The 25,564-nt window shown below is 25.5% G+C and overlaps 1 protein-coding gene across 1 annotated transcript; it reads left to right on the top strand.

Annotated features, from left to right (window-relative positions):
- The first annotated feature begins 19,008 nt into the window (after nt 1–19,008).
- Nucleotides 19,009–25,521, top strand: LOC113857795 (long-chain-alcohol oxidase FAO4A-like). Its single transcript, XM_027490000.1, has 3 exons — nt 19,009–19,397; nt 20,335–20,604; nt 23,370–25,521. Exons 1-3 carry the CDS (start codon nt 19,059–19,061, stop codon nt 25,218–25,220), a joined length of 2,460 nt encoding a protein of 819 aa, XP_027345801.1. The 5' UTR covers nt 19,009–19,058; the 3' UTR covers nt 25,221–25,521.
- Nucleotides 25,522–25,564: the final 43 nt, after the last annotated feature.

Genomic DNA, 25,564 nt, shown 5'->3' with positions numbered 1-25,564 from the left:
ATCACTTTCAAACAATTCTCAATCCAACTACAAGACAAACAATGGCTTAGTATCATTTCAAATTTCATTTCTTTCATTTATTCAAATGCTGAGTCGGACCAAATCCTATCAAAGTTATCAATGAGCAGTGGGTTGCTTTCCACAACTTCATCTATAGAAGGAAGAAGAAAAATGAAGTTTGAGAAAGAAGAAAACTAAATTCATAAAAAAGGACTCTTTTGCAAATTTTAATATTTCAATAATATAATATTAAAGATAATTAAATGACATGACAGTAATGAGTTGAAACCTCATTATCCACTATATCATTTAGGTTATATTTCGTAAAACAAGCTAAAAGTTATGAGCTTCTACCTTTTAGTTGGGAAGTTAGTTGAAAGTTGTGAACTTATAGATAGAGTTGATAACTATATAAGTAGTTTATAGAATTAAAATTGTTTGACAAACTAATTGTGCAACTAGCTAATTTGTATTAAATGACTTAAGATATGTAATATTATATTAATGTAATTTTAAAATTAGTTATTACTTATTTTATTTATTTATGATCAATTAATTAAATAATTACATAGAAAAATAATTTTTTTCTTCATATGTATTTGAATATGAAATACATATGGATAGAAGAGATATAAGAGCAAATGAAAAAAAAAATAATATGAATATGAGACTGTTGTGAATGGGAAAAGAACAAAAGACAATAAAATTAACGTATATACATTATACTGTAATGTATAACATGTAAATTATTTATATTTTAAAAATTAAAGAGTAAAAATGTAATAGAAATATTAGTAGTTAGCTTTTAAAAGCTAAACGCTACTTTAAATAACTTTTGAAAAGCAAAAACTTTTTTCATTTTGTATTACCAAACAGCTCTACAAGTTCATTGACCAAGTCAATAAACTACAAGCTCCTAGATAAACTACATTTACCAATGTTGTGTTTAGTAAAACGAGTTGAAATGCTAGCTGAAAGTTGTGGACTTGTAGCTAAAACCTTATGGTTGTATAAGCAGCTTATGAAATTAAATTATTTAGCAAAATAGTTGTGTGACTGGCTTATGTACGTTAAATGACTTAAAAAGACCTATAATTCTCCATAACTACTCATTCTAAAAAAATATCATACCTCTATAATAAAATTAGTCGTTGATTGAACTAAATAACACAAAAATATGCTAACAATTTATATGTTTATGAGGAAAAAAAATTCTATTTAGTATATTGATATATCACCTGAAAATCAATTCCATTAAATCCTATTTCATATATTCACCTAAAACTTAAAAACTAATTTCACCAAATTCTATATTATCCATAATCATGGAATGATGTAACCCAAGCATAAGTTTTAATCTTATATGACTTTGAACCCTAACTTTTGACTCGATCATCAATCTAATCTCGAACCTTGACATTGCTTTGATTAGCAATGCTTGAAAGCAAAAATTGTTGCTAGATTTGAATTTAGCACGTTCCCAAGCCATGTAAGAGATTTGATACCTAAAGCTGGTACTAAATCAAAGGAAAAGCTTAGTTAAAAGCCAAAAAATTTAGAATAAAAAATAAAAAATTACAATAAATACATGCTTTTGTTCATATCATGAAATAAATAACTGTAACACTCTCTTTTTCTTAATTATTTTATTTATTATTAATGTTATTAGATTTTGTTTTAAATTGGAAAGGTATGAATATTGATAGTTGTAAAAGGTCTTGCTTGAGCGAGAATGAGCGTTCTAGATCAGGCATTCTAAAGCATTCTCGCTCAAGCAAGTTGAGTCTCACTCAGGCAAGAGAGGAGCTCACTCAAGCGAGAATTCGCGAGTTTTAAGGGGTACTTAAGGGATTTCCGTCCTAAAAGTTTGCATTATAATCTAAGTAACTTTCTCTCATTTTCTCTCTATTCTCTTACCTTTCCTTCTCGGAGAAACTTTCTTTAAATCCTAAGCCTTCTGCAAATCTGGACTTGGACGTTCTTTTCAATTGACTCCAAGTAAGTTTATTGGAACTTATTTCTCTAATCTCTGGTCTATTCTCTCTATTTTCTATTTACTCAAGAGTGCTTTCTTTTGTGATATTTAAGAAGAACTTAGTCTCTTGGATGATATCTTCCATAAATCTTCTTTGAAATCTTCTCCTCGAGGTAAGAAGAACTCTCTCTCATCGTTAAAGCATATTAAATATTTTCATGGTCATGAGAGTGCTATGGTGTATTTCTTACTTGAAAATATATGATTAAATGTTATTTAACTAGTGTAAAAAGTTGATGAGGTATGTTGGTTGGTTTGGAGTGATTGTACTGTATTTTTGTAATATATGTAATAAAGACTTAGTCCGGAAGTATTTTGAGTAAACATGATCTTTTTAGTTGAATGATGAGAATGAGATGAAAGGGAGTGTATTATGAGTAAGAAGTGATGAAAGAATTAGTGTAAATAGTTACAGAGATACACTGGGGGTATGAAATTTGAAAACGATTTTGAAAATTTAGGAGAAATATAGGATGATGAATGACATTCGTGTATGTATAGATAATATATTTGAGAGCGAAGGCGTTACATGAGCTCACACTCGTTTTTTTACTAGACTCCTAACTATACCTTTGATAAGGGACTTGTTATTGTATACGTTGTATCTGTGTGCATGGACTAACCAATGACTATTTACCTATCTATGTACGTGAGACTTTATGAAGTGCTAAAGGCATCGTATATATGTAATCACAGTGCATGAGATAGTGCGTACTTGAGAGAGAAGTATAATGATTTTGGTGGCTAGACATGTATAAATTAGTAGAAATTACTAATGTATTGACTTGTGTTCAATGTTATAATGCATGAATTGATGGCTAATGAAGTTTTATGAAATGGTATTTGTTGATATGTTTATTACTATGTTGATGTTATAATTGATTATGTTTTAATGGTAAGGAGAGAACTCATTCTTACTAATATTTTTAAGGAATAAGGATGGCAAACCCACAGAGACCCATTAAATTGTTAAAGTGGCTAGTGAGTAGTAAGCTTAATTATGTATTTGGAGAGTGACAACTCTGCCATTATAATAGGGGATCTGGTGATGCACTCACTCTTAAGATGACAATAAAGTATAACATACCTTTTGATTATCCTTATACTAGTAAAATCCACCATACACTTAGCTTGTACATATACAGAGGTATGGTCTGAACGCCAAACCCAGTAAATTACATGTACACTTTTCATGACCATGATCTGATACTTTTACTCGAGAGCTGATGACAAACAATGAGATTGTTACTGATATTGAAGATCATTATGACGAGCAACTAACACTAAAGGAATTGGCAGACACAGAGGACTAGTTCGAAGATGGTGACTAGTACTATGTCCTCGATATCTTGGTGGATACTAGCTGCTTTTTAGGACTTAGACTATTTTTTTATATAATAATTATGTAAACTAAGTCCTAATGTATATTTTGATAATAATCTGTAAATATTAAACTTTTACACGTAAATGAAATCTAGTATATGTATATTTCTTTATTGTTCCAGTGTAAATTTAATTATTAAAGTATAATTTATCTTTTATTATTTCTAATACCTTTATATTTTTATTTTTGTAAATTGACTTATTTATAAGAAATTTTTAGTTTTATCACATTTTTATATTATATGTACAAGAAAATTATTTTTATTTTCTTTATTTCATCATAAATAATTATATAGATTGAATAAGAAATTAAGAGTGTTACAATAATTCTTGAGCAAAAATAAGAATGCTGTGAATTTTTTTTCTTAAATATGTATTACTTAAAGAATAAAAATTTAATTAAATAAAAGATGAATATAAACAATAATTGTTAATACTTTTAATACAAAATAATTTGGATAGAAAAGAGAAAAAAATAGATAAAAAAAAGGTGGAACCATGAAGAAATGGAAAAAGAAAAGGTGAAGAGGAGAAAATGACTATAAAATTAATGTACTAGGTTTTAATTATATAAAAGATGAGTTGTCTTTAAAAATAAAATAAAAGATAAAAATATAATAGAAATATTGATAGTAAGTATTTGAAAGTTAAATGTCACTTTTGAAAAGTTAGTTTTCAAAAACTACAAACTCTTTTTATTTTCAATTTATCAAACATCTTTATAAGTTTATTGATAAGTCAATACGTTATAAACTACTAAATAAGCTATAAGCTATCTTTATCGAATACAGTCCAAATATAATCTCAATTGACAAAAATTAAATTCTAACTAAAAAATTTAACAACTAATTTTAAAATGTGTTATTTTTACGAAGATCAAAAATATAATTAAGATTAAATTTTACAATAACTTTTTCAACAAATATACAGTGCTTTATATGCAAAAAAATTTATATATAAAATTTTATAAAAAGTAATAAAATATTATAAAATATAATAATTTTTATTAAAAATAATTTTAATTTTTAATATAGAAAAAATTTAAGTTTAATATTATAAATATTTTTAATATTATACTTTAATGAAGATTAAAATTTTATTTTTTGTTTTATTGGCAGAGGCAATTAATTTTATTTAAATCAAATAAATTTATTATATTTGACAAAAAATTTCCTTTGAATATTTAATATTTTGATAATACAATATAATTTTAAATATACAAGATAGAAATAGTATTTAAAAAATAATATATAAAAAGTTTTTTAATATATATGTTCACAATCGTTAAAAAGATCAATGTTTGAAAATCCTGTCCACTTGAAAAGTCTAAACATTTATTGGGCCGTGCATATGTGTGGGTATAACGCCCAACAAGAAATTAAGTGACAGGTTATAAATCATACCCTCTTAATTTGAATCAGCTTCCCATCCATGTCCATGAGATGGGATCAAATTCCTCTCATGTCTTAATTGCATCGTGTGCATTGTTTGATCACACTATTCAAATTCAATAATGCATATTATTTAATAAACTTTTATATTATAATAATACATATTCTATGGTTGAGAGATCTGACTTTATTTTTATGTTATATTGCCTCTGTTTTTATTTATATGTAAATAAATTAAATTTATTTATTTATATAAAATTTTAAAACTATTAATTTTTTTTAATATTTTTTAATATAAATTTTAAACATATATAAAAATAATTAATAAGAAAAATTATTTTAAAAATATAATATTTATATTATTAATATATTAAATTTAATATATTTTTATGATTTTCAATACAAATTTATTATTTTATATCATTGAATACACGTTAAAAAAATTATTTACTAATATGCATTTATTTATATACAATATTAATATTATTAATGTGCTTCTAATCATATATAATACAAATTTATATATAATTAAATGATAATATAAAATATATCGATATTTTTAATATATATAATAGAACATAAATTAAAAATCAGTAAACATATATTGTTAAACATGTTAAATTATCATAGGAAATATATATCGAATATGAAATATGAATATTTTTTTTTTGAAAATGTATTATTTTCTACTTCTTAACATATGTTATGTTAACAGCGATAAAAAAAAAAACCAAAATAATATTAATACTGTACGTGAATTTCTTTCCTATTTTCTTAAATTAAATAATATAAAGTTAGATGTTTGATATTGATATAAAATTTTATAATTAAATAATTATCAGTATTTTTAATCTATTTTTTCGTATAATGCTATCTAAGTATGTTTTTATACATTATTTTAATTTGTATTTATTAAGTATGATTTTTTTTCTTAAATTAAGTATAATTTTATATCATTATTCATTTGACTTCTGTTACTTTTAAATAATATCTTATGAACAATCACTTTTAAATATTAATAATTAAATAAATTTTATAAATATAATTTATTTAAAATTCAATATTAAATTTTAATAATTTTAGTTATTTTATTTTAAAAAAATATTTTCATTCAGAAAAATGATTTAAACTCCATTAAAAATCTAAAATTAAATATGAAAGATTATCTCATCACTCACACGCTATATTGTCTTGTATATATTTATTAAACTTTTGACATACAAAATTAAAAAACACTATTCAAAAATTTAAAATTATATTATGTAAAAACGATCCAAATATTTGTTATGAGAAATTGTAAGGATAAGATTAAATGTAATAAAAGTTATATATGATGTATTGTAGTAATAAATTATCTCACTTAAAAAAGAAATAATACGATATTTTCTTAAATATTCATAATGGATATATATACTTTTTATTGTTTTATCGTTGAATTTGGAAATTTCTGAAACGTGTTGCTTTAAACATTTGAAAAAGAAATAATACATTTGACTTATCTGTTTGACTAAAATAACACAGAGATAATAATATTTTTGAGTGGCCGATATTTATTATATTATTTTTCTATCAATTTGGAGTGTGTTTATATATTAGATTACATATCCAAAGGTAAATGAATAAATGGGGATTTTGTATATGCTATTGCATATTCTTTTAATAAATTGTTTATTATTTATAAAATACATATTAAATAAAAAGTATATGTATTTATTATTTTTAAAATATTAACAAATGTTAATTAGTGATATTAAGGACCGGTTAAAATATATTATGTTTATTTTAAAACAGCAAGCTTTTGTTCAAAAATGATATTATAATGTACCTTCGTTTTGTGATTGTTAATGTAATTTAACGTAATTTATAATAAAAATATATATTTTTAATTTATTAATATAACGAGTAAATTCTAAAAATATTAACTATTTTTAGAAAAAGATGATTTAAAAATAGAAACAAATAAAATATGAATGAATAAGATAGTAGTGATAAGAACTTATTAAGTCATTACTGAATCATTTCAGAAGAAATAATTCAAAATTCTCCGACTTTGCATGTCCCTAAATCTTCTCAATTACTTAAATGGAGATAAAATATTATAAATTATCCTAATTTTTATATTTATAAATTTTCTTAGTTATTAAGTAAAAAAAATTAAACACGTTTATATTTTTAAGATAATACATGTATCTATTTTTCATTTAATACTTAGTAGAAGAAAGATTGTTAAAAAAATGTGTAAGAAGACATAACAAAACCTATTTTGTTAAGAATTTTCTTTTACATTCTTATTTTCAATTGTTAAAAAAATATTTGCAATTCCTTAACTGGTCAATATTTTTATTTAACTTGGAAACAGAACTCCATGAGAAGTATTCTCCATGAAATTCTTAGTATTAATTAATAAATAAATTTTTTGTAGATAGAGAAAGCATAAAAAAAGAATATTTATAGACCAATAATTATGAGAGAACCAATTCCCCAACTACTTAGACTAATGAGCCCTAACACATTGGTTTGTTTCGCTCAATAATACATTGTCAATGTGAATCGACCAATGTATTAGCCAACATTAATTAATTGGCACCATACATACAATGAGATTCAACCTTGCCCCCTTGGTGAGTATATGAGCATCAACGTAGTCGTTTTCATCGCTTTAGGTATCACTTTAATTTTATGATATGACAAGTAATTACAGTTCCTATAAAGCTTCCCAATTAGGTCAATCTTATATTAAATTTTACTAAATATTTTTAAGAAATAAAAATTAAAATTAAGACCCAAATTAATACATATTTCTTTAGTCTTAAGAGATTCTTTATTTAATTTTTCCACAACCTAAAATGCATAAATTAATTATAACTTATAAAAAAAACTATATATTTTCTTTATTTATAAATACTTATTTGACATTTTACTCAAATTAATCCTTGATCTATTTTATGTTCGGTATGCACAGCAGCACAGGAACTCTGACCCAGATAATTTATAATATTTCATTTACCACGTTCCTTAATTAGATTAAACATTACTTTTAAAACGTAGATTTCTAAACTTCAGTAAAGATCTCCTTAAGATTATTTTAATTGAAAAGTTTCCCTTTGAATTATAATCTATCAGTTTAATAAATTTCATCAACCCTCTTATTCTTAATTGATGAAATGGATTTGTAAAATTACAATTTATTTTATTTTTATATATTGCAGTTATTATTACCTCATGAATATATAATTTGTACCTTATTCAAATAATCATTTTTAATTTAGTCAAAAACATTACATACATATTTACTTTTTTAATCTATCACATCATTAATTTTTTGGTGAAAAACATTTTTCTTTTCACTTACATTCAAAATAAAATTTACTTTTTAAAGTATAAATATACATATTTTATGTTTTATTACGTATGACAATCTATTTTATTAATATGAAATGTTATCCATTTAATTTAATAAAATATTTATTGTTAACTTTACTCATACATTACATTTAATTTTAGAATAAAACATCTATCCACGGCATGATCTACTAATTAACTAATACAAACTAGGAATTTATTCATAAACAGCATAAATATTGTTGTATATATATAACTAAAACACATTGTACGTATGACTATTTTAAAATTAAAAAAATAAAATTTAATTTTTTTAATTAAAAATAAATTATAAAAAGATTAATATTTAAATTAATATCAATTATTTTTATAAATATTCAATGTAAAAAAGTCACTTAATAATATCATAAAATTTACTTTTTAAAATATTTTTTATCTTAATTTTTAAAAAATTATTCTCATTTAAAATTTTATATTTATATATTATATATATAGAAAGTGATTCTTCTATCAAATATTATTTTACTAATCCCTTTTATCTCGTTTATACATTTTTCCTCCCAGTAAAATCTGAGCAAATCAAGTCTTCATGTTTCTAAGCATGCAATAATAAATTTAAGCCTGCAAGCACGATCGATGAATTATTTAGCAAAACTAAAAATAAAAAAGGTAAAGTTATACAGGGGAAAAATTCTAACAATTATATGTAACCTTAAAACTAAATTTTAAAATGATATTTTTTAAAATTTATTTAGAATAATTTATTCTTATTATATTTAAAATTTATTTGTTAAAATTTTAAATTATAAATTTACTTATTAAATTATTGAAATTATTTTTATTTCGTCTTTTTAATTGGAATAAAATTTCAAATTTTAGTTTTTTACCAAGACGTTATTTATCTTAAATAATATTTCATTAATTTTAATTTTGAAACACTTATACATAATAAAACAATAAAAAATTGTTGATATTGCTTTATAAATATTATATGTGCAATAAGTAATAAGTATTATTTAAAAAATTAATAAACATTTATACGTATCCGTATGGTTGTGATTCAACAAATTAATAGACTTATACTTCTCTTAAAACGGTATTTGAGAATGAAGTTGGTAGATGTCATTCAATTTCATTACTAGTTTCTGTCATTATTCCAACCATCAAAGAGAAGAATGGTGTTTTTATAATGTCACTACCTAGATGCCTTACGGGTAGGGGTGGATATAAACGAAATTCAACAAAGTCAAATAACCAAACTAAACTATTAATAAAAGAGTTTGGTGAATATAATTTTTTATTAATTATTAATTTAACCAATAATTTTTTATAATCTATAATTACGTGATAATGTAAAAAAAATTATGTTGTCAATGTATACAAATTAATTTTTAATAAAATTATCATTTTTATTCTCTAAATTTTATTATTTTATTTTTTTCTTAAGTTTGATTTTCATTTAATCTTTCAATTAATTAATTACCAATTTATATATATTATGTAACAACAAATTTTTTGTTACAGAAATTTAGAAGTGGATGATATACTACTTCAAGACAGGAAAAACCTACAACTAATCGTATTGAAGATCTTGTATTACTCCACTTAACCAACTCTCAATTTATTTAACAATGTTTTGAATTAGGATTTTTCTTGCTTTTTTTTTATGTAATTTACCTTTAAATCATCATCCAAAATTTTAATTTATATTGTCATTATTTTTTTAATTGATAACAATTTATTTCTAACTAAACACATTCTTGCTTAGAAAAATTAACAAAATTAGAAAATATGAAAAAGTAAAAAATATCATCCTAAAAAAACAACTTAAAATACCTAATTGAATAAAAAAAGTTAAAATATTAAAATAAATCCTACATTAAATTTAGCAAATTAAATTAAATTATGTAAAATTTAAAAACTAAACTAAAACCTAAATCATTTAGAGGATTAACTTAAATTATATAAAATTGAAAAACTAAACTAAAACCTAAATTAAGTTTAAAAAATGAAAATTATAATTCAATCAAATATAATCAACTTCTTATAAATATGCTCAGTTTCATATTCTTAAATAAACCATTTAACTATCATGACATAATATTTTGTAACTAAAGGAATTGAATTAATCTAAATAAAAAAATTATTGCTCATTATTCTACAATTTTTTTTTCAAATTATATAATCTGATTTCAAATAATAAGTGACATATAATTCTAACTTTCTTTTTTATCCATTTTGAATAATCTTGAATAATCTACTTTTAAAAAAAAATCAATGACACATTTTTTAAGAAATATGGTACAGATGAAAGATGAAAAGAAAAATTCTTAGAGATTGTTTTGGAAGGGAAATTTTAGAAAGGAAAGAAGAGAAGAAAATTTTTATATTTTAAATAAATATATTTAAAATTAATAATTTTTAAAATAAAAAAATTGATATATTGATATAAATTTGATAAACTAATCATATATTTATTATTATTAATGATATATAATTCTTTTAATTTAAAATTTAAAATATGTCATTCTCTCTTTCTGTCTAAAACTTTCTCTTAAATATACCTTATTTGATGGAAATCAATTTATTAAACTCATTAAATCAAATTAATCAATATACATAATGTATATGATTATAACTATATATAATTCAATCATCCTAATTGAAATTCAATTGTTAATTGATTTATTAATTAACTAGCTATTTCAAACTAAATAAGTTAGCATTGCTAAAGTTAGAATAATTAGCAATTTATTAACACTCTCTCAAAGCTGGATATTACATTTCCAACCATCCTAACTCTAATACAAATGTTTGAAAAACATAGGAATAAGAAGTTTAGTTAAGATTTTTGCAAATTTCTCTTTGATAATAATAAGTGAAAGGTGTATTTTTTTTTATTGAACTTTCCACTCACACATGACAATCAATCTTAATATATTTTATTCTTTTATGAAAGATAAGATTTGCAACAATATAAGAGTTAATTGATTGTCATAGAACAATAGAGCAAGTGAGAGTTTTGTAAAATTAAAATATATTAAAACATAAATCAACCATTAAGTTTCTTTTGTGAATAAAAAATAATCAACACTCAATTGTTTGAAGTCAAAAGTAATATGAGTCTATGTTAATTTGATGTTTTATTGCCTACTTACTTACTGATTTTAGTCCATATAAAGACGCTTAATTACTAAGCAGTTAGTTTCAACAATTTGAATAAACCTCTTCGCAACTAGTCTTGTCTTATTTCTCTCAATGCTTCCATGTGAATTGTGCTTTACCTTTAACACTCATCAACATCCAGCAATTTTCTTTCCTATCAAGAAGTCAAGTTAAATTTTAGGTATGATTTCTACTTAAAATTATTAGTTCACTTTGGATATCATGTTCCCAACATGCACTAACAATAGCTTTCTAATATGATTTTGGCTCAAAAATCAAAGAAATGACTAAAAAAATTATTTAGAGTCAAGTAATGAATTGTAGGAAAGAGAATTTAAAATAGAATTCTAGATAGATTTGGATATTGGTGGAGGCACTTGAATCAACCAATATGTTCAATCGTACCTATAATATAATAGAGGTCTACTAACTCTTTATCATGTTTTATTTGTTCAAGAGCTATTATTTTATTAGAATTGATTTGTAATCCTTCATTTTATTGTAGTTTAAATTTTAAGATATTCCATTATTTTATTTAAAAATATTAGTAGTGTTATCATTATAATAAAAAGAAAAATTTTGTTCATAAAACATAACATAACATCTCAAGATATGAAAGCTTCTCTATATTTTGCATTATACATAGGTCCCTAATTTTAAGCTAAAAAAATTGCATTTTAGTTAATCTAGTTTTTTTCTAGACATTGATAGAGTGAAAGTAAAGTATAAACAAATCAAAAATTTTATATTTGATATTTTAGGCAAGTTGTACATTAAAATTTTATATGGTTATTCATTTTTAAGATATTTGGCTGTCATTTTCTACTCATTAGGTGTATAACATGATTAACTATATAATTCCAAAAACTTTTAAGCAAGTTCTATCAAAAAATGAAAGATCTTGTCACACCAAGGATGTGTTATTATTTTCTTTTTATAATTCTATTTTGTTGTAGCATTTACACATAAGTTGTTCGATGGTTAATTCTTTTTAAAGCATATCATTCTGACTTAAGGAATTCAATCCCCATTATTTGTCCTAATGATTTTTATCTTTTTATTATCTTATATATGGATTAAAGCAACAAAACTTTTTAGCAATTTTGATGTTTCTATTTTATTTTTCATCAAGTAAATCTAAATGTACCTAAACTTGTCTTTACAATTATTAAGATATATTAATGACAAAAAATAGATAATAAGACTATATGAATAATGGGAATTGGTTTAATTTAATGGAACTTGAGACCTAGCATAAATTTGACTCCTATTAGACAATTTAATGGGAATTGGTTTAATTTTTGTAAGATTAAAAATTTCAAAAAATTACACGGATGATTTGTAGCTTCTATATGAATAATTAAGAACCTAGAACTATAATTTTGAAATAAAGTAAGAATTATATGCTAAAATATTTTGTATTTCTCAAACTATTGCTAGGAACTTTCCTTCCACAATTCAAATATTTATAACAAATTTCTGTTACTCTAATATTCAATCTTTCTTTTGAATAGGCTTTCAATGTCATGGTTTAAAGGTGCATAAAAGAAAACAATGTGCTAATTATTATGTCTTTTGATTACAAGAAAGATAAAAACAACAAATCTTTTTACTATACATTAATTTTTTCTCAAGTTTCTACAACCAAACAAAATTTTAAAACTTTTTTATTTATTAGTTCATTTTAAGTTAATACATTTGTTGATTTCATAAGAAAATTAAAGATTGTATTTTAAATAATCCAACTTTTAATTAGGCAAAATGTTATAATAATAAGTGTATATATTCATAAGTATTTAAAACTCTAAATATTATTTGATATAAATGACATGACAATCTAAAATTATTGGCTCCATATTTATTATTCACAATATAATGATAACCAAGAATATAGAAAAGAAGAGATATGACAAAAAATAATAATAAAAACATCTTAAAATAGTAAAATTGTTGCAAATAAAGATTAAATTATAAATTAGCCTTGGACATTTAATTTTACTTGTTTATTTATCAAAAATTTTAGTCAATTTCTTTTTTTGTAATTTATGTTTTTGTCATGTACCAAACACTTATTTGAATCTTATCAACACTTAATGATAATGTAATATTGATATTCTTTTTCATGAATGCATTATCCCTAATGATCATCTAATATGCTGAATTAAGAAAGAATTAAATCTTAATAAGTTTGTTAGCCTAATAAATCATTGAAAATTTAAGATAAAAATTGATTTTACAAAATCTCAAATTCATGAATTCGCCTTACGACTTCGTTAATTAGTAATGGTAGGATCATTGATTACATAGTTAACTTAGATCATAAGAAGGTTTATCATATCTTAAAAGTAATAAAAGTAGTAAAACAAATCCAATTGAAAAGAAAAAAAATAAATTTATTAAAAAATATTTAAGTCAATGATCATAACCTAACTATGGATTTAATTATTCATGATAATTATCAAATTCAAACAACTAAAATTATGTAAATATCAATTATAAAGAGAGAAGAATAACAAAAATAAATATTACCTTTCAGCAAGTTGAATCTAACACTGAAGGTAAAAGAATTTCAACTTTTTTATTGCATTTTTGACAACACAAAGATATATCAGGTGGCTCTAGAAGAAAGGAAAAACTGACAATAGGTATTCTTGTAAAGTAAACATCTATTTTATGATCTTTCTCATCACATTCCTTTCATAAATCATACTATTTAGTTAAATTGAGAAATATATATGCATTATACATTTCTTATGGCATAATTGTTCATGTTCCAATGTGCATAAGTGTGTTTTTTGTATGCATGGTTGTGCATGTCTAAAGTTACACTTTCAACTCTTCTTTGACATCATATATTTGTGCAAAACATTGCACAACCATGCTTTTGTGTGCTTGTCTTTTTAGATATCCAAATGGTTTGAATACTTATGCATACTATTATTGTTTTTAACCATAAAACTTTTTTTATCAAATGATAATGACACCCAAATTCTTCAAATATGTAATAATTTTAAAAATATTAGTGAAATTCTCTATTGAAACTAAAAAAATAATATAAAAATTTCTATAGATAGAACAAAATATAATTTGTCACTACTTTAATCTATTTTTTTATGTAATTTTTTTTTTCATTTTTTAAAGGGTTACTAGTCAACTTCATGTCCTAATTGAGTTAATCATCAAGCTAAATAATACAATTACAATTAAATACTTTTTTTGTGTATTTTTAAAATTTTTAGTTGAAATTATCAACTTTATATTTAAAATTGAATCCATCAAATATTTAATCATTTTTGTATAATTTTTTTATATTTGATCAATGTATTATCATGATTGAATTAGATTAATCTATCTTTGTCATTGTCATAATATGACCCTAATAAAATAGTTTTGAGTATTCTTCTTTTCTCAACTCAATTCTTTTTTGTAGTCTATATTATATTATATTATATTATATTCTTTTTATTGAAGACACGCTTAATCTAGTTACTAATATTCACAACATAGCAAATTAGTTCTTCCAATGAAGTTTTTTTTTAAAAAATTGTTTGAACTTAAACCCTTTATTAAGAAAAATTAATCATACACCACTTGTATTCTAACCTCAAAATGAACCACAAAGATAGCCTTATTTTTTAGGGGCTAAAGCCACTAATGAGATTTTACACTAGAAGAGTTAGACTTTTAATCTTGTGACACAGGTTATGATAAGTTCATAATTAGGCCATTTTCTACAACTCATATATTTATGTTTAACCTTTATTTTAATTGAATTTTTTTACACTGATTTATATGTTAAATGTACAAATTAGTATGAAGAGGCAACAAGTGGATTTTGGGTGCATTTTGGACTCAAATTAATGAAAGATCAGAGTTTGGCAACAGTCAGCATGCCCATACCCTTTCAACAAGGCCTTTCACGACTGTACTTATCTGCAAGAAGCACAATTATAAAGAGTTTTTGGGTTTTTAAAACCTATAAAAGAGATACCTTAAGCATCTTATTGGACACCATTTACATTTTATCTTTTACTCTCTGATGCACTTCTCATCTCGTTTCTCTTGTACAGGATTTTTAGCATACTCTTGGCAAAATTTAGAGTTTTGAACGATTGTACTTGAAGACCGGGAACTCATCTCATAGTCTAGTTTGTTATTTCTTTTGATTATAGCTTTGTTTATGATTGTTTTAGTTCTTTTCTTTAACATAAGTAACTAAATCTATAACTAGGGCTATGAAAACTATTGTTCATGAATTTATGGGATTTTAAAGTTTGAATCTATGTTTGGTTTCCGTTCGTGATTAGCTTTTATCCTATTGTGTATAATTATAATCTTAATTAATTATATTGTTAAGCGATTATACCTCAATTAGTTAATAGATCTATAGGGTAAAACAAGGCAAAAGATTAGATAGACCAAACCAATCTTTATCTTCAAATTATTATTAAATTAAAAAGTTTATAGGTGCTTTATGCTTTCTTTAATTGATATTTTGCATGATCATTAGAAATATTAATTTAGAGAAAATAATATTAATATTGCATGATCATTAGGTATTAATAGTTTTTACATAAATGATTGATAATCACAAGGAAATCAAATTTAGAGTTAAATGGATAAATAAAATAAAAGATTGAATAAGAAAACTCATATACCCTAAGTCCCTCTCTTATAAGTTCAACTAAGACATGTGTTATTTTATTTACTTTTATTCATAATTAATTTTAAATTTAATTTTAGTTCTTATTAAATTTCACATTTTTAGACTCAAACGATTGAATTAAAAAAAAATTAGTAATTAAAAATTAATCCTCGTGAAATGATATTTTGAGAACTTATTTTAAAATCCTTTATTATTTTTTGACGAGTACACTTATCTAATAAATAAGTTACAAACCAAAAAAAAATTTTAAGTATATAGTTTATTTGGACTAGACAAAGTTTGATTGTGAAAATGCCATAGGCAACTTTACTATATGACCCACCCGAAGAGACAAAAGTTTGACCCTTGGTAAAAAAATAATAGGCAACTTGACTATATGATAAAGTTTGACCCTTATATGAAAATTTGTATGTACTATTCATTTATATTTTGCGTGTTTCTAGTAGTGGAAGGTTTTATTTCTATCTCATTTTCTTCTATTAATTATGAAAACTATTAAGATTCAATTAAACAATGGTAAGAAAGTTTATTTCTTAATTATTAAAATAGTAATATAAAATAATAAATTAGAAATGGTTTTGTAGTTTAGAATATAGTTTTAAAAGATGGATAGAATGGTTTAGAGTTTAAAAGGTGAATAGAATGATCAATTTGACTAAACTAATAACTAGTTAAGCGACTAGTGAAGTCATTTATATATATAATTTATTATTATATTTTTTACATTTTAATTTTTTTCTCTCTCCTCTACCTATTTAGCACTATTTTAATTGGGTCTGAAGTAAATACCTCCGAATATGATCGAGTAACAAGAGTGTGACATGGCACACGATGCCACGAAATACGGCATGACAAGGATGGTAGCGTCTCTGTTCAAATTTAAGAATGAAATGGACGCCACGTAAGGCCATAGATCTCTAATAGTGCTGCTTTTGTTTGTTCAAAAGCAAATAAAATTAAGAAGAAAAAAGATACCGATAATTATATTTATTTATTTAATTAAAAATCAAATAAAATTTTATTTCTGAAAATATCTTTTTCTGTTATTTTGTTAGTGCATGTTTTATTTTATTTTTCAATCCTCTGTGTTTCCTCAATAAACGATAATACAAGGTTGCTGGTGTTCTTTCATAAAACACACCCAATTACTAGCGGCGCAGAAGCTTGGGGTGATTAGAATGAATAAAGGCAGGACCAAACACAACTATTGTCCGTAGATAGAAAAAGAGGTTTTCAAGTGAAATAGAATTAAGGAACTAATTTTTCTTAGACAAAATTTTCATATAATGTGAGTGTGAAGAATTTAATATTATCAACTAATTAAACTACGGGTGATTTTTATATTAATTATTATAAAAATTTATTCGTTTTAATATAATATTTTATTATTAGATAATAGTATAAAAAATTTTATACCGTAAATATATTCAAGTTAAATTCATTTTTATTTACTTACTTTCATTTTTTAAAAATGTTACATTATTTACATTTTTAATTAGGTCATTATTTGGTTGCAAAAAAACATTATTATTTATATATTATTAAAATATATTGATATTATTTATTTTATTTTTTGCTATTTTATTGATTTGACTTTCCTTGAACTAATAAATTATGAACAAATTTCAGTAGTTTAATAACTGTGTTGGTCCAGGTTTGACAATATTAGTTTTGAAAGGTCCTTTTGTGGACAAAAATCTGTAAGCGTTAATGCATATGTGACGGCACGTTGATTTTTAAAGCAAATGGAAAATTAGTAGTTTGTCGCTTAAACACATTTTTTTTAAAATGAATTTTTTAAATCTTAATTTTATCCTAATGATCAATCTTTAAATTGTATTCGATTATGTGAATAGACATTTTAAATTTTAATTTTATTTTAATTAATTCTTAAACTTTATCATGTGTAGATAGACTAATTTTATTACGTTTGGTTAATTTATTTAGTACGAGATCTTAGATTTTATCGTGTTCGAAATTCTCTCAAGCTAGTCAGTGACTACTAAGTGTGATTAGAAAAAAAAAAAAAAAAAAAGATTAACCTCTGCTACAAATAGAGTTTAGTTTTATTGTAAATATTTTTATACTATCAATTAATAAAAATATATCGTAGATATGGTTTTTATATTGATTATTACATAAATTGATAATTCATAAACAAACTTTACAATGACAGTATGTTTAAATTAAATTCTTATAAATAATATTTTTTTATTAAATTGACATTAAATTACTGATAGAGAAAATTTCTAATTATTTATTAGTTGAAATCAAAATCTTCATTAATTTTACTTTTATAAATTACTTTTCAAATATTAAAAATTTAATTTAATTACATTGATACTTTAAAAAAATTTACAGTATTATTCCTTCATGAATTGATATATTCGTAAGAATTATTAATTTATAATAATTAATATAAAAATTATATTCACCGTGTCCGTGTATTCTAATCATTTGATTTTGTAAATAATTTTATATTGATATCACATTAAAATTAAACTCAAATATCAGAATATAATAAAATTAAACAATTTTTTTGTTATTTTAATTCAGCGGTTTACTATGTTTTACAAAAAAAATTATAACAAAAAAAATCAATATATATATATATATATATATATTATTGAGATGAGAAATTAAAAATTTGGATATTTGTTTATAAAAATTAATAAAATTTATAGATCATTTTAAAAGGAATTAAAGCTTAGACTATTTATTTATGCACAGAAAATTAAGGATTTATTGAACAATAAATTTTACAAGTGTACAACTTTGATGGATCTTTTTTAATGAAAAGGAAAATGACAAACTATTAATTAATTATATATATTTTTTTAAAATTTGGTGTTTAAGTTAAGAATGTATAATTATTAAACATTAATTAACTTGATAATGCATTGGTCCCCATAATATTTTAAACATCCTAACATACTCTTTAATAAATTTGCTATTTATTCGTAAAGTACACTATTTAACAAAAGACGCTTATTATTTATATAAACTGCACCGAATGCGTTGCCCTCATACTTATATATAGCATTTGCTGCGATTATAAAAAAGGAACAAATCAAGTATGGAGAAGAGTGGGGAAAGCAATAGCAGAAGTAGTAGTTTCAGGCTGGGCTTGGGCTTGGGTGCGAATGAGGCTAAAGTTCACACTGTGGTTGAGCTCGGTAATGTTGACACACACACACACACTAGTCTTCTTCAAGATGGTGGCGATGTTGGTGAGGAGAGAGAGAAAGAACAGAAACCTCTTAAAAACTCTCTCTCTCCTCGCCAGATGAAGTCCCTTGTTGCTCTCTGTGACACCATCTTGCCTTCCATCAAAGACAACGTTGTTGGGTCCTCCGATGATTCTGTCGCCAACTTCTACCGTATGTCAGCTTCCATGGCTGGAACACCTGAGCGTGTAGGACTTGCCACCTTGCACCCTCAAAGTTTTATCTCTTTCTCTTCCATTTACTTAATTCCTTGTTCTGGCTTTTCAAAAATAATATTTTTCTTTGAATTTTTTTATTATTATTATTTAATGCTGACAAGAAATCCATTTAGTCGTCAACTGATTTGAGTCTAATAATAATGTATGATTTGATGCATGTTATATTATTTATCACTAACTGATAGCAAAAATAATTCCAATATTTATAAAAAATAAAATTACATTATATTATTTTTATAAAAATTGAAATTACACACACATACATATATATATATGATGACCTCCTTTCTTTGACAAAAGCAGGTTAAGTTTTCTTATATAATGGAAAAAAAATTGATTTTTTTTTGTGGATATTTCTTTCAGTATTATCCCCTTATTTTATAGTTTGTCTATCTTTATAATATAATATGCAACTGAGATTAGAAATGGAAATAAAAAATAGATGCACCTACAAACTTTCATAAAACTCAAAACGATAAAAGAGTAAATGAAAACAAGTTCGCCTCTTTCTTTGCTTTCAGCTTACTATCTTTTTAACTTTTACAAGGTTTTTGTATATTTGTTCGGTAGATGCACATACTCGTTCTATATTTTAAAATATGGCAGTGTTGACCGTACTAGGCTTCTTATGTCTCGCGACAATGAATAAAATCTCAGTCTTATTGATGACAGTATACGTATCGTACAACCACCACAGTGTAATTAAAACCTCCATATATTGTTAATGCCATTTCAAAATTTACAATTAACCTCAGAAATTAAACAAAAGCACTACTAGGGTCGAATATATACACTACTGAGTAAAATTGTTCCAAGATTACATTAATTTTCTTCTATACAAGTTTATATTAATTTTTGTTATCGTATTTGATACTAATATCTGAGCATTTTCTTTCAAAAATTGTAGCTTGGAATATTGATAAGTGAGAAACTGAAACACCCGAGTACATGGTTGTTGCGGTTGGCATTATGGTTACTGTCTACATGGTTTGGCACGTTTATATTCTGTGGGATCTTTAGCCTCTCAACAAAGTTCCCTTTCTTCCATAGCTACCCTGAATTGTCTCCACCCAAACGCCAGAAAGCTATGCAATCTTGGTCTCATAGTTTCTTTCGTCTACTAAGGATGTTTTTCAGGACTATCAAGCTTCTCATTGTCCTTGTCTTCTTCACTCAGGTAATGGCCTCTTTGATATGGGTTGAATCTTTTAGTGCTGTTGAATAATATGATATAGTCATCTAAAAATCTACAATTTTAATTAAATCTAATTAATAAAATTTATGATTAATCATGGTGAATTTTTATTTTATAAAAAATATATATTTCTCTCTGACGTAATTATATCAATTTAATTAATTAAAAAAATACAAATTCCTCTCATTACAATACTGCAGCAAGAGCAGGACCTTCCACGAAGGAATCAATTTGGAGCATTTAATTTCTCTTACTTCTCTCTCTCTCTCTCTCACACACACACACATTTTGGCATTAATTAGTGTTGCTTTCGTACAGGAACAATTAAATTCTTTATATATTAATATGAAAGATAAATATTTGTCCTTGTTTCATATGGGATCTAGCTAGCGTTTTGTCAAAGAAAATGGACATAGAGTATTTACAAAACTGAGAGCATTAATGTTATGTCTAAGTATAGTTGAGAGAAAGGGACGGCAAGGAAACAAGTTGATGGAAATAAAATTGTATCCATTTATAAATGATAAAATCTGAGGTACCTTTAAAAATTTTTAAGAGATTAAAAAAAAATTCAATCAATAATAGTTAAATATATATTTAAGTAATAATTTTATTTAATAATAGATGATTATATATAATACTATATATTGCTTATTACTTTTCATATTTATTTTTTATTAATACAAATTTTTAGATATGATAGTTATAAAAAAAAATTGGGATACTACAGTACACTTTTATAAATTTGCATGTTATTACAAAGAAATAGAAAAAAAAAAGAAACTGTCATTGTTGTACAGATGAAGTTAAAAAGAGGAAATAAGACCATCTTTATTCCTCAAATAGGAAAGGAAATTTTTTTTTTCATATATAGGGCGTTAATTAACAATATTTGAGCAAGGATTTGTGTGATATTTTTCTCTATTTCCACTCCCATCTACCTATGTCATTAAATTAATATTATAATATGGTAACAGGTAATCAGCTTTTGCATAACAATATTTTTTCACTTGCTCTTCTCGTAAGTCAACGCGGGAGATATTTTATAGCTGTTTCTTGACGAATTTGTCATGATTATCTTTTAATGCATGGCCCCTGTTGAAAAACAAAACATTTTTTTTTATAAATTTTTATATATTTTTAAAAAATTATTATTAACATTTATTGAAACTATATCACTACAAAATATTTTTAACCTAACTCGTGAGTTCAATTAGTTGGATAAATAAATAAATCAAAATGCTTGAGTCAAACTGTTATAAACCTGATTCACCTGTAACCTGCAGTGAGTTCGATTGTCTCATGAGCTGTGATCTATTTTAATAGTTGTAGTTTTAAACAAAAGTGAAGTTAGCAAAAAATATTAATAATTGATAAACCAGGTGGTTCAATCTTACTTGATTAAAGAATATTAATAATATATATGGTATATATGTGAATGTTATTTCTACGGTTAAAAATTTCTTAATCCGTCACTGACTACAGTAGGACCCGTAAATGATTGTTATATTCATATAAACTAGCAGTATATATACGGGATTTCATACCAAAAATGGCCCCATGAGGGCTACACATGCATTGTATAGTGGGGTTTCCCTCCACCCTCAAAATGGTAGGATTTGATTAACATTGGTATATAAACAAATGAAATGAAAGACTGTACCCACCTGACCCAGCTCGCAGATATTCACTACAATCGTACCTTCCGTAGGAAATAGGTATGCTATCCACCTCAATGGTCATTCGTGTGTCCTTCTCATTAAATTCTCATGTACTGTGCTTTTAAATCTTAAAGAGCACAATTGAGCTGTGGTTCCATAAGATCAAATTTTTCCTTGTGGAATATTCAAATAGACCCTCAAGGGTATTCATTAGTTTAAAATTATAAGCTGTGTTGGTAATATCACAACTCAAGGTAAAAATGAAGAGTGTCCCACAATGATGGGAAAAGTAAATGATGCTAGTCCGAGAAAAAGAAGCTACTGGAGAGGAACCTCATTCACTTAGCTTCCATTATGATGAAAGCTACATCTACTGTGCCACCATATATTTCATAAAACAATTCAAATCGCAATTTAAGTTTCCCAAACATGACTTCGGTCTTCTATCCAGTGGGGCTTGATGTCTAGTGAAAATATATTTACTCTATCCCAAATTATAGAATTGAACATAATATTGTTTTTTTATTGTTGTGAACGGAATATTATTGGAAATTCATATATTTCTTGCCTTCATATTTGTTTTGGGCTTTGAATCTTGTTTCATAGTTCAATATTATGAACTTATTGGGCCGATTGAAACAATAGATTTTCACCCAAAAAGAGAGTAGACTACAAGCTCGGGCCCAAGAGTTGACAATATCCTATTTTCTAATTAATTCCCAAACTCAGAAATAGTTTCACATACTTGCTACACTTCAGATCATTCTTCCTTTTATCACTTATGAAAGTTAAATTTTTAAAATGTATTTAATACTTTTTAAAAAATGAATTTCGAAAAATTAAATTGTGAAAGTTATTTACATATTATTTTCGAAATTTATTTTCTGAAAATGGTTTTATATCCGATGTAAATTGTGGAAGTATTTTACATATATTATCAAGATGCTACCACGGCACAATAAAAATACCATATAGGCTTTGTGTCTGAAGAAAATAGACAAAGTGCTTAACACATTATCAAATTTATATGATTTTCTGGTAGCTTGGAACTACTTACTCATCATGCCAGAACCATTCCATTTTCAGCTAGATGAAGCAGAAGAAAACCCATCATGGAAAGCAATTGGGTATTGTGGACCTGATCCAGAGTTCAAAATACAGTTGAAGAACCACTTTTTACGTAGAACATCAAAAGAAGGAGGACAAGAGGAAAAAGAAAATGATAATGATAACAACGATGATGAAGAGGTTAGAGGACCTCTTTACAAAGGCCTTGTGCATATAAATAACCCACGAGACATCATTACTGATTCTCTAAGAAAATTTGGATTCTCAGTGTCTTTTAATCCTCGAAAGACCAAGGCTTCTAACATGTCCTCTCCTTCTTTAGTTATCCAATGTGATGCAGTGGTTGTCGGTTCTGGTTCCGGAGGTGGGGTGGTAGCTGGGGTTCTTGCAAAAGCTGGTCATAAAGTTCTCGTTTTAGAGAAAGGAAGCTATCGTGCTAGGAACAAACTTTCCCTTCTTGAAGGACCAAGCATGGATCACATGTACCTTTCCAATGGTTTGGTTGCAACAGATGATATGTCTGTACTAATACTTGCAGGATCCACAGTTGGTGGAGGGTCTGCAATAAACTGGTCAGCTAGCATTAGAACCCCTCAGCATGTATGCAAAGAGTGGTGTGATAGCCATGAGCTTGAACTATTTGAAAGTAAGTTTTATAAAGAAGCTATGGATGCTGTGTGTGAGAAAATGGGGGTCCAATCTGAGATTAATGAGGAAGGATTCAACAATGCAGTGCTAAGAAGAGGGTGTCAAGAAATGGGGTATCCTGTGAATAACATTCCAAGGAATGCTTCACCAGATCACTATTGTGGCTGGTGCTGCATGGGATGCAAGGATGGAAGGAAGAAGGGTACATCGGAAACATGGCTAGTGGACTTGGTGAAATCAGGCAATGGTGCAATCATTCCGGGTTGTGAGGCTATACAAGTCTTGCACAAGAAAGAGAAAGGAAGAGACAGAAAAATAGCATGTGGAGTGGCTTTTGCAATTGAATACAATGGAATCAAAGACATTTGTGTGGTGGAATCCAAGGTCACAATTGTAGCCTGTGGAGCACTCAGTACTCCAACATTGCTTAAAAAAAGTGGCTTGAAGAATGCAAACATAGGTAGACACTTGCACCTTCATCCAGTGGCAATGGCTTGGGGCTACTTCCCCGATGAACCTTCTTCACCTGAACTGTGGCCAGAGAAACATAAAAAAAGCTATGAAGGGGGAATTATGACAGCAATGTCTACAGTTGTTGCACAGTTTGACAAATCTGGATATGGTGCAGTGATCCAAACACCTGCATTGCACCCTGGTATGTTCTCAATTCTAATGCCATGGACCTCTGGAATGGACTTAAAAGATAGAATGTGCAAGTTTTCTAGAACAGCTCATGTATTTGCATTGGCAAGGGATAAAGGATCAGGAACTGTGAATTCACCAACCAGTATAAGTTATGAGTTGAAAGGTGTAGACAAAGAGAATTTAAAGATTGGAATTGAGAAGGTACTGAGAATTCTTGCAGCAGCTGGTGCTGAAGAAATTGGGACTCATAATAATAAGGGAAGGAGCATAAATGTTAAGAGGGTCAGTTGTCATGAATTTGAGAAGTTTGTTAAAGAAGAAAGTTCAAGGTCTTTAACAGACCTTTCAACACCACTGTGTTCAGCACACCAAATGGGGAGCTGTAGGATGGGTAATAATCCAATGGAATCAGTAGTAAACCAAATGGGGGAAACGTGGGAAGTGGAGGGTCTTTATTTGGCAGACTCAAGTGTCTTTCCTACAGCTTTGGGTGTGAATCCAATGGTCACTGTTCAGGCTATTGCTTACTGCACTGCACAATATGTTCTTGAAGTTCTTAGAAGGAGAAGAAGATGAAGGGAAGAAAAAAAAGATAAATATGATGGTTATGTAAAAGCACAAGATTACTCAAATTTCAATAATGTTAAGGGTGATGCTCAACCATCAATGAAAGAATAGCACTAGTCTGCCATTGGATATAATTTTACTACTTCATATCACATATAATGTAAGCACTAATGCTTGTAATTTAGACAAGCCTAATGTTTTGTTTCTGCATCATGAAACCCATCGCTCCATTAATCATATAAGTTATAACAAGCCTATTGTTTGCTTCTGCAAAAGCTTGTAGAAAACATGAAATCAACTTTTCGTATGTGCATAAACGTAAAACTTTGCGACGGGCTAATTATAAGTATATG

This window comes from Abrus precatorius, unplaced genomic scaffold (genome assembly GCF_003935025.1).
Source record: "Abrus precatorius isolate BTA unplaced genomic scaffold, Abrus_2018 Scaffold2, whole genome shotgun sequence".
Taxonomy (NCBI): Eukaryota; Viridiplantae; Streptophyta; class Magnoliopsida; order Fabales; family Fabaceae; genus Abrus; species Abrus precatorius.
The sequence above is the reverse complement of the archived record's forward strand: the minus strand, read 5'-3'. Positions and strand labels throughout refer to the sequence as shown.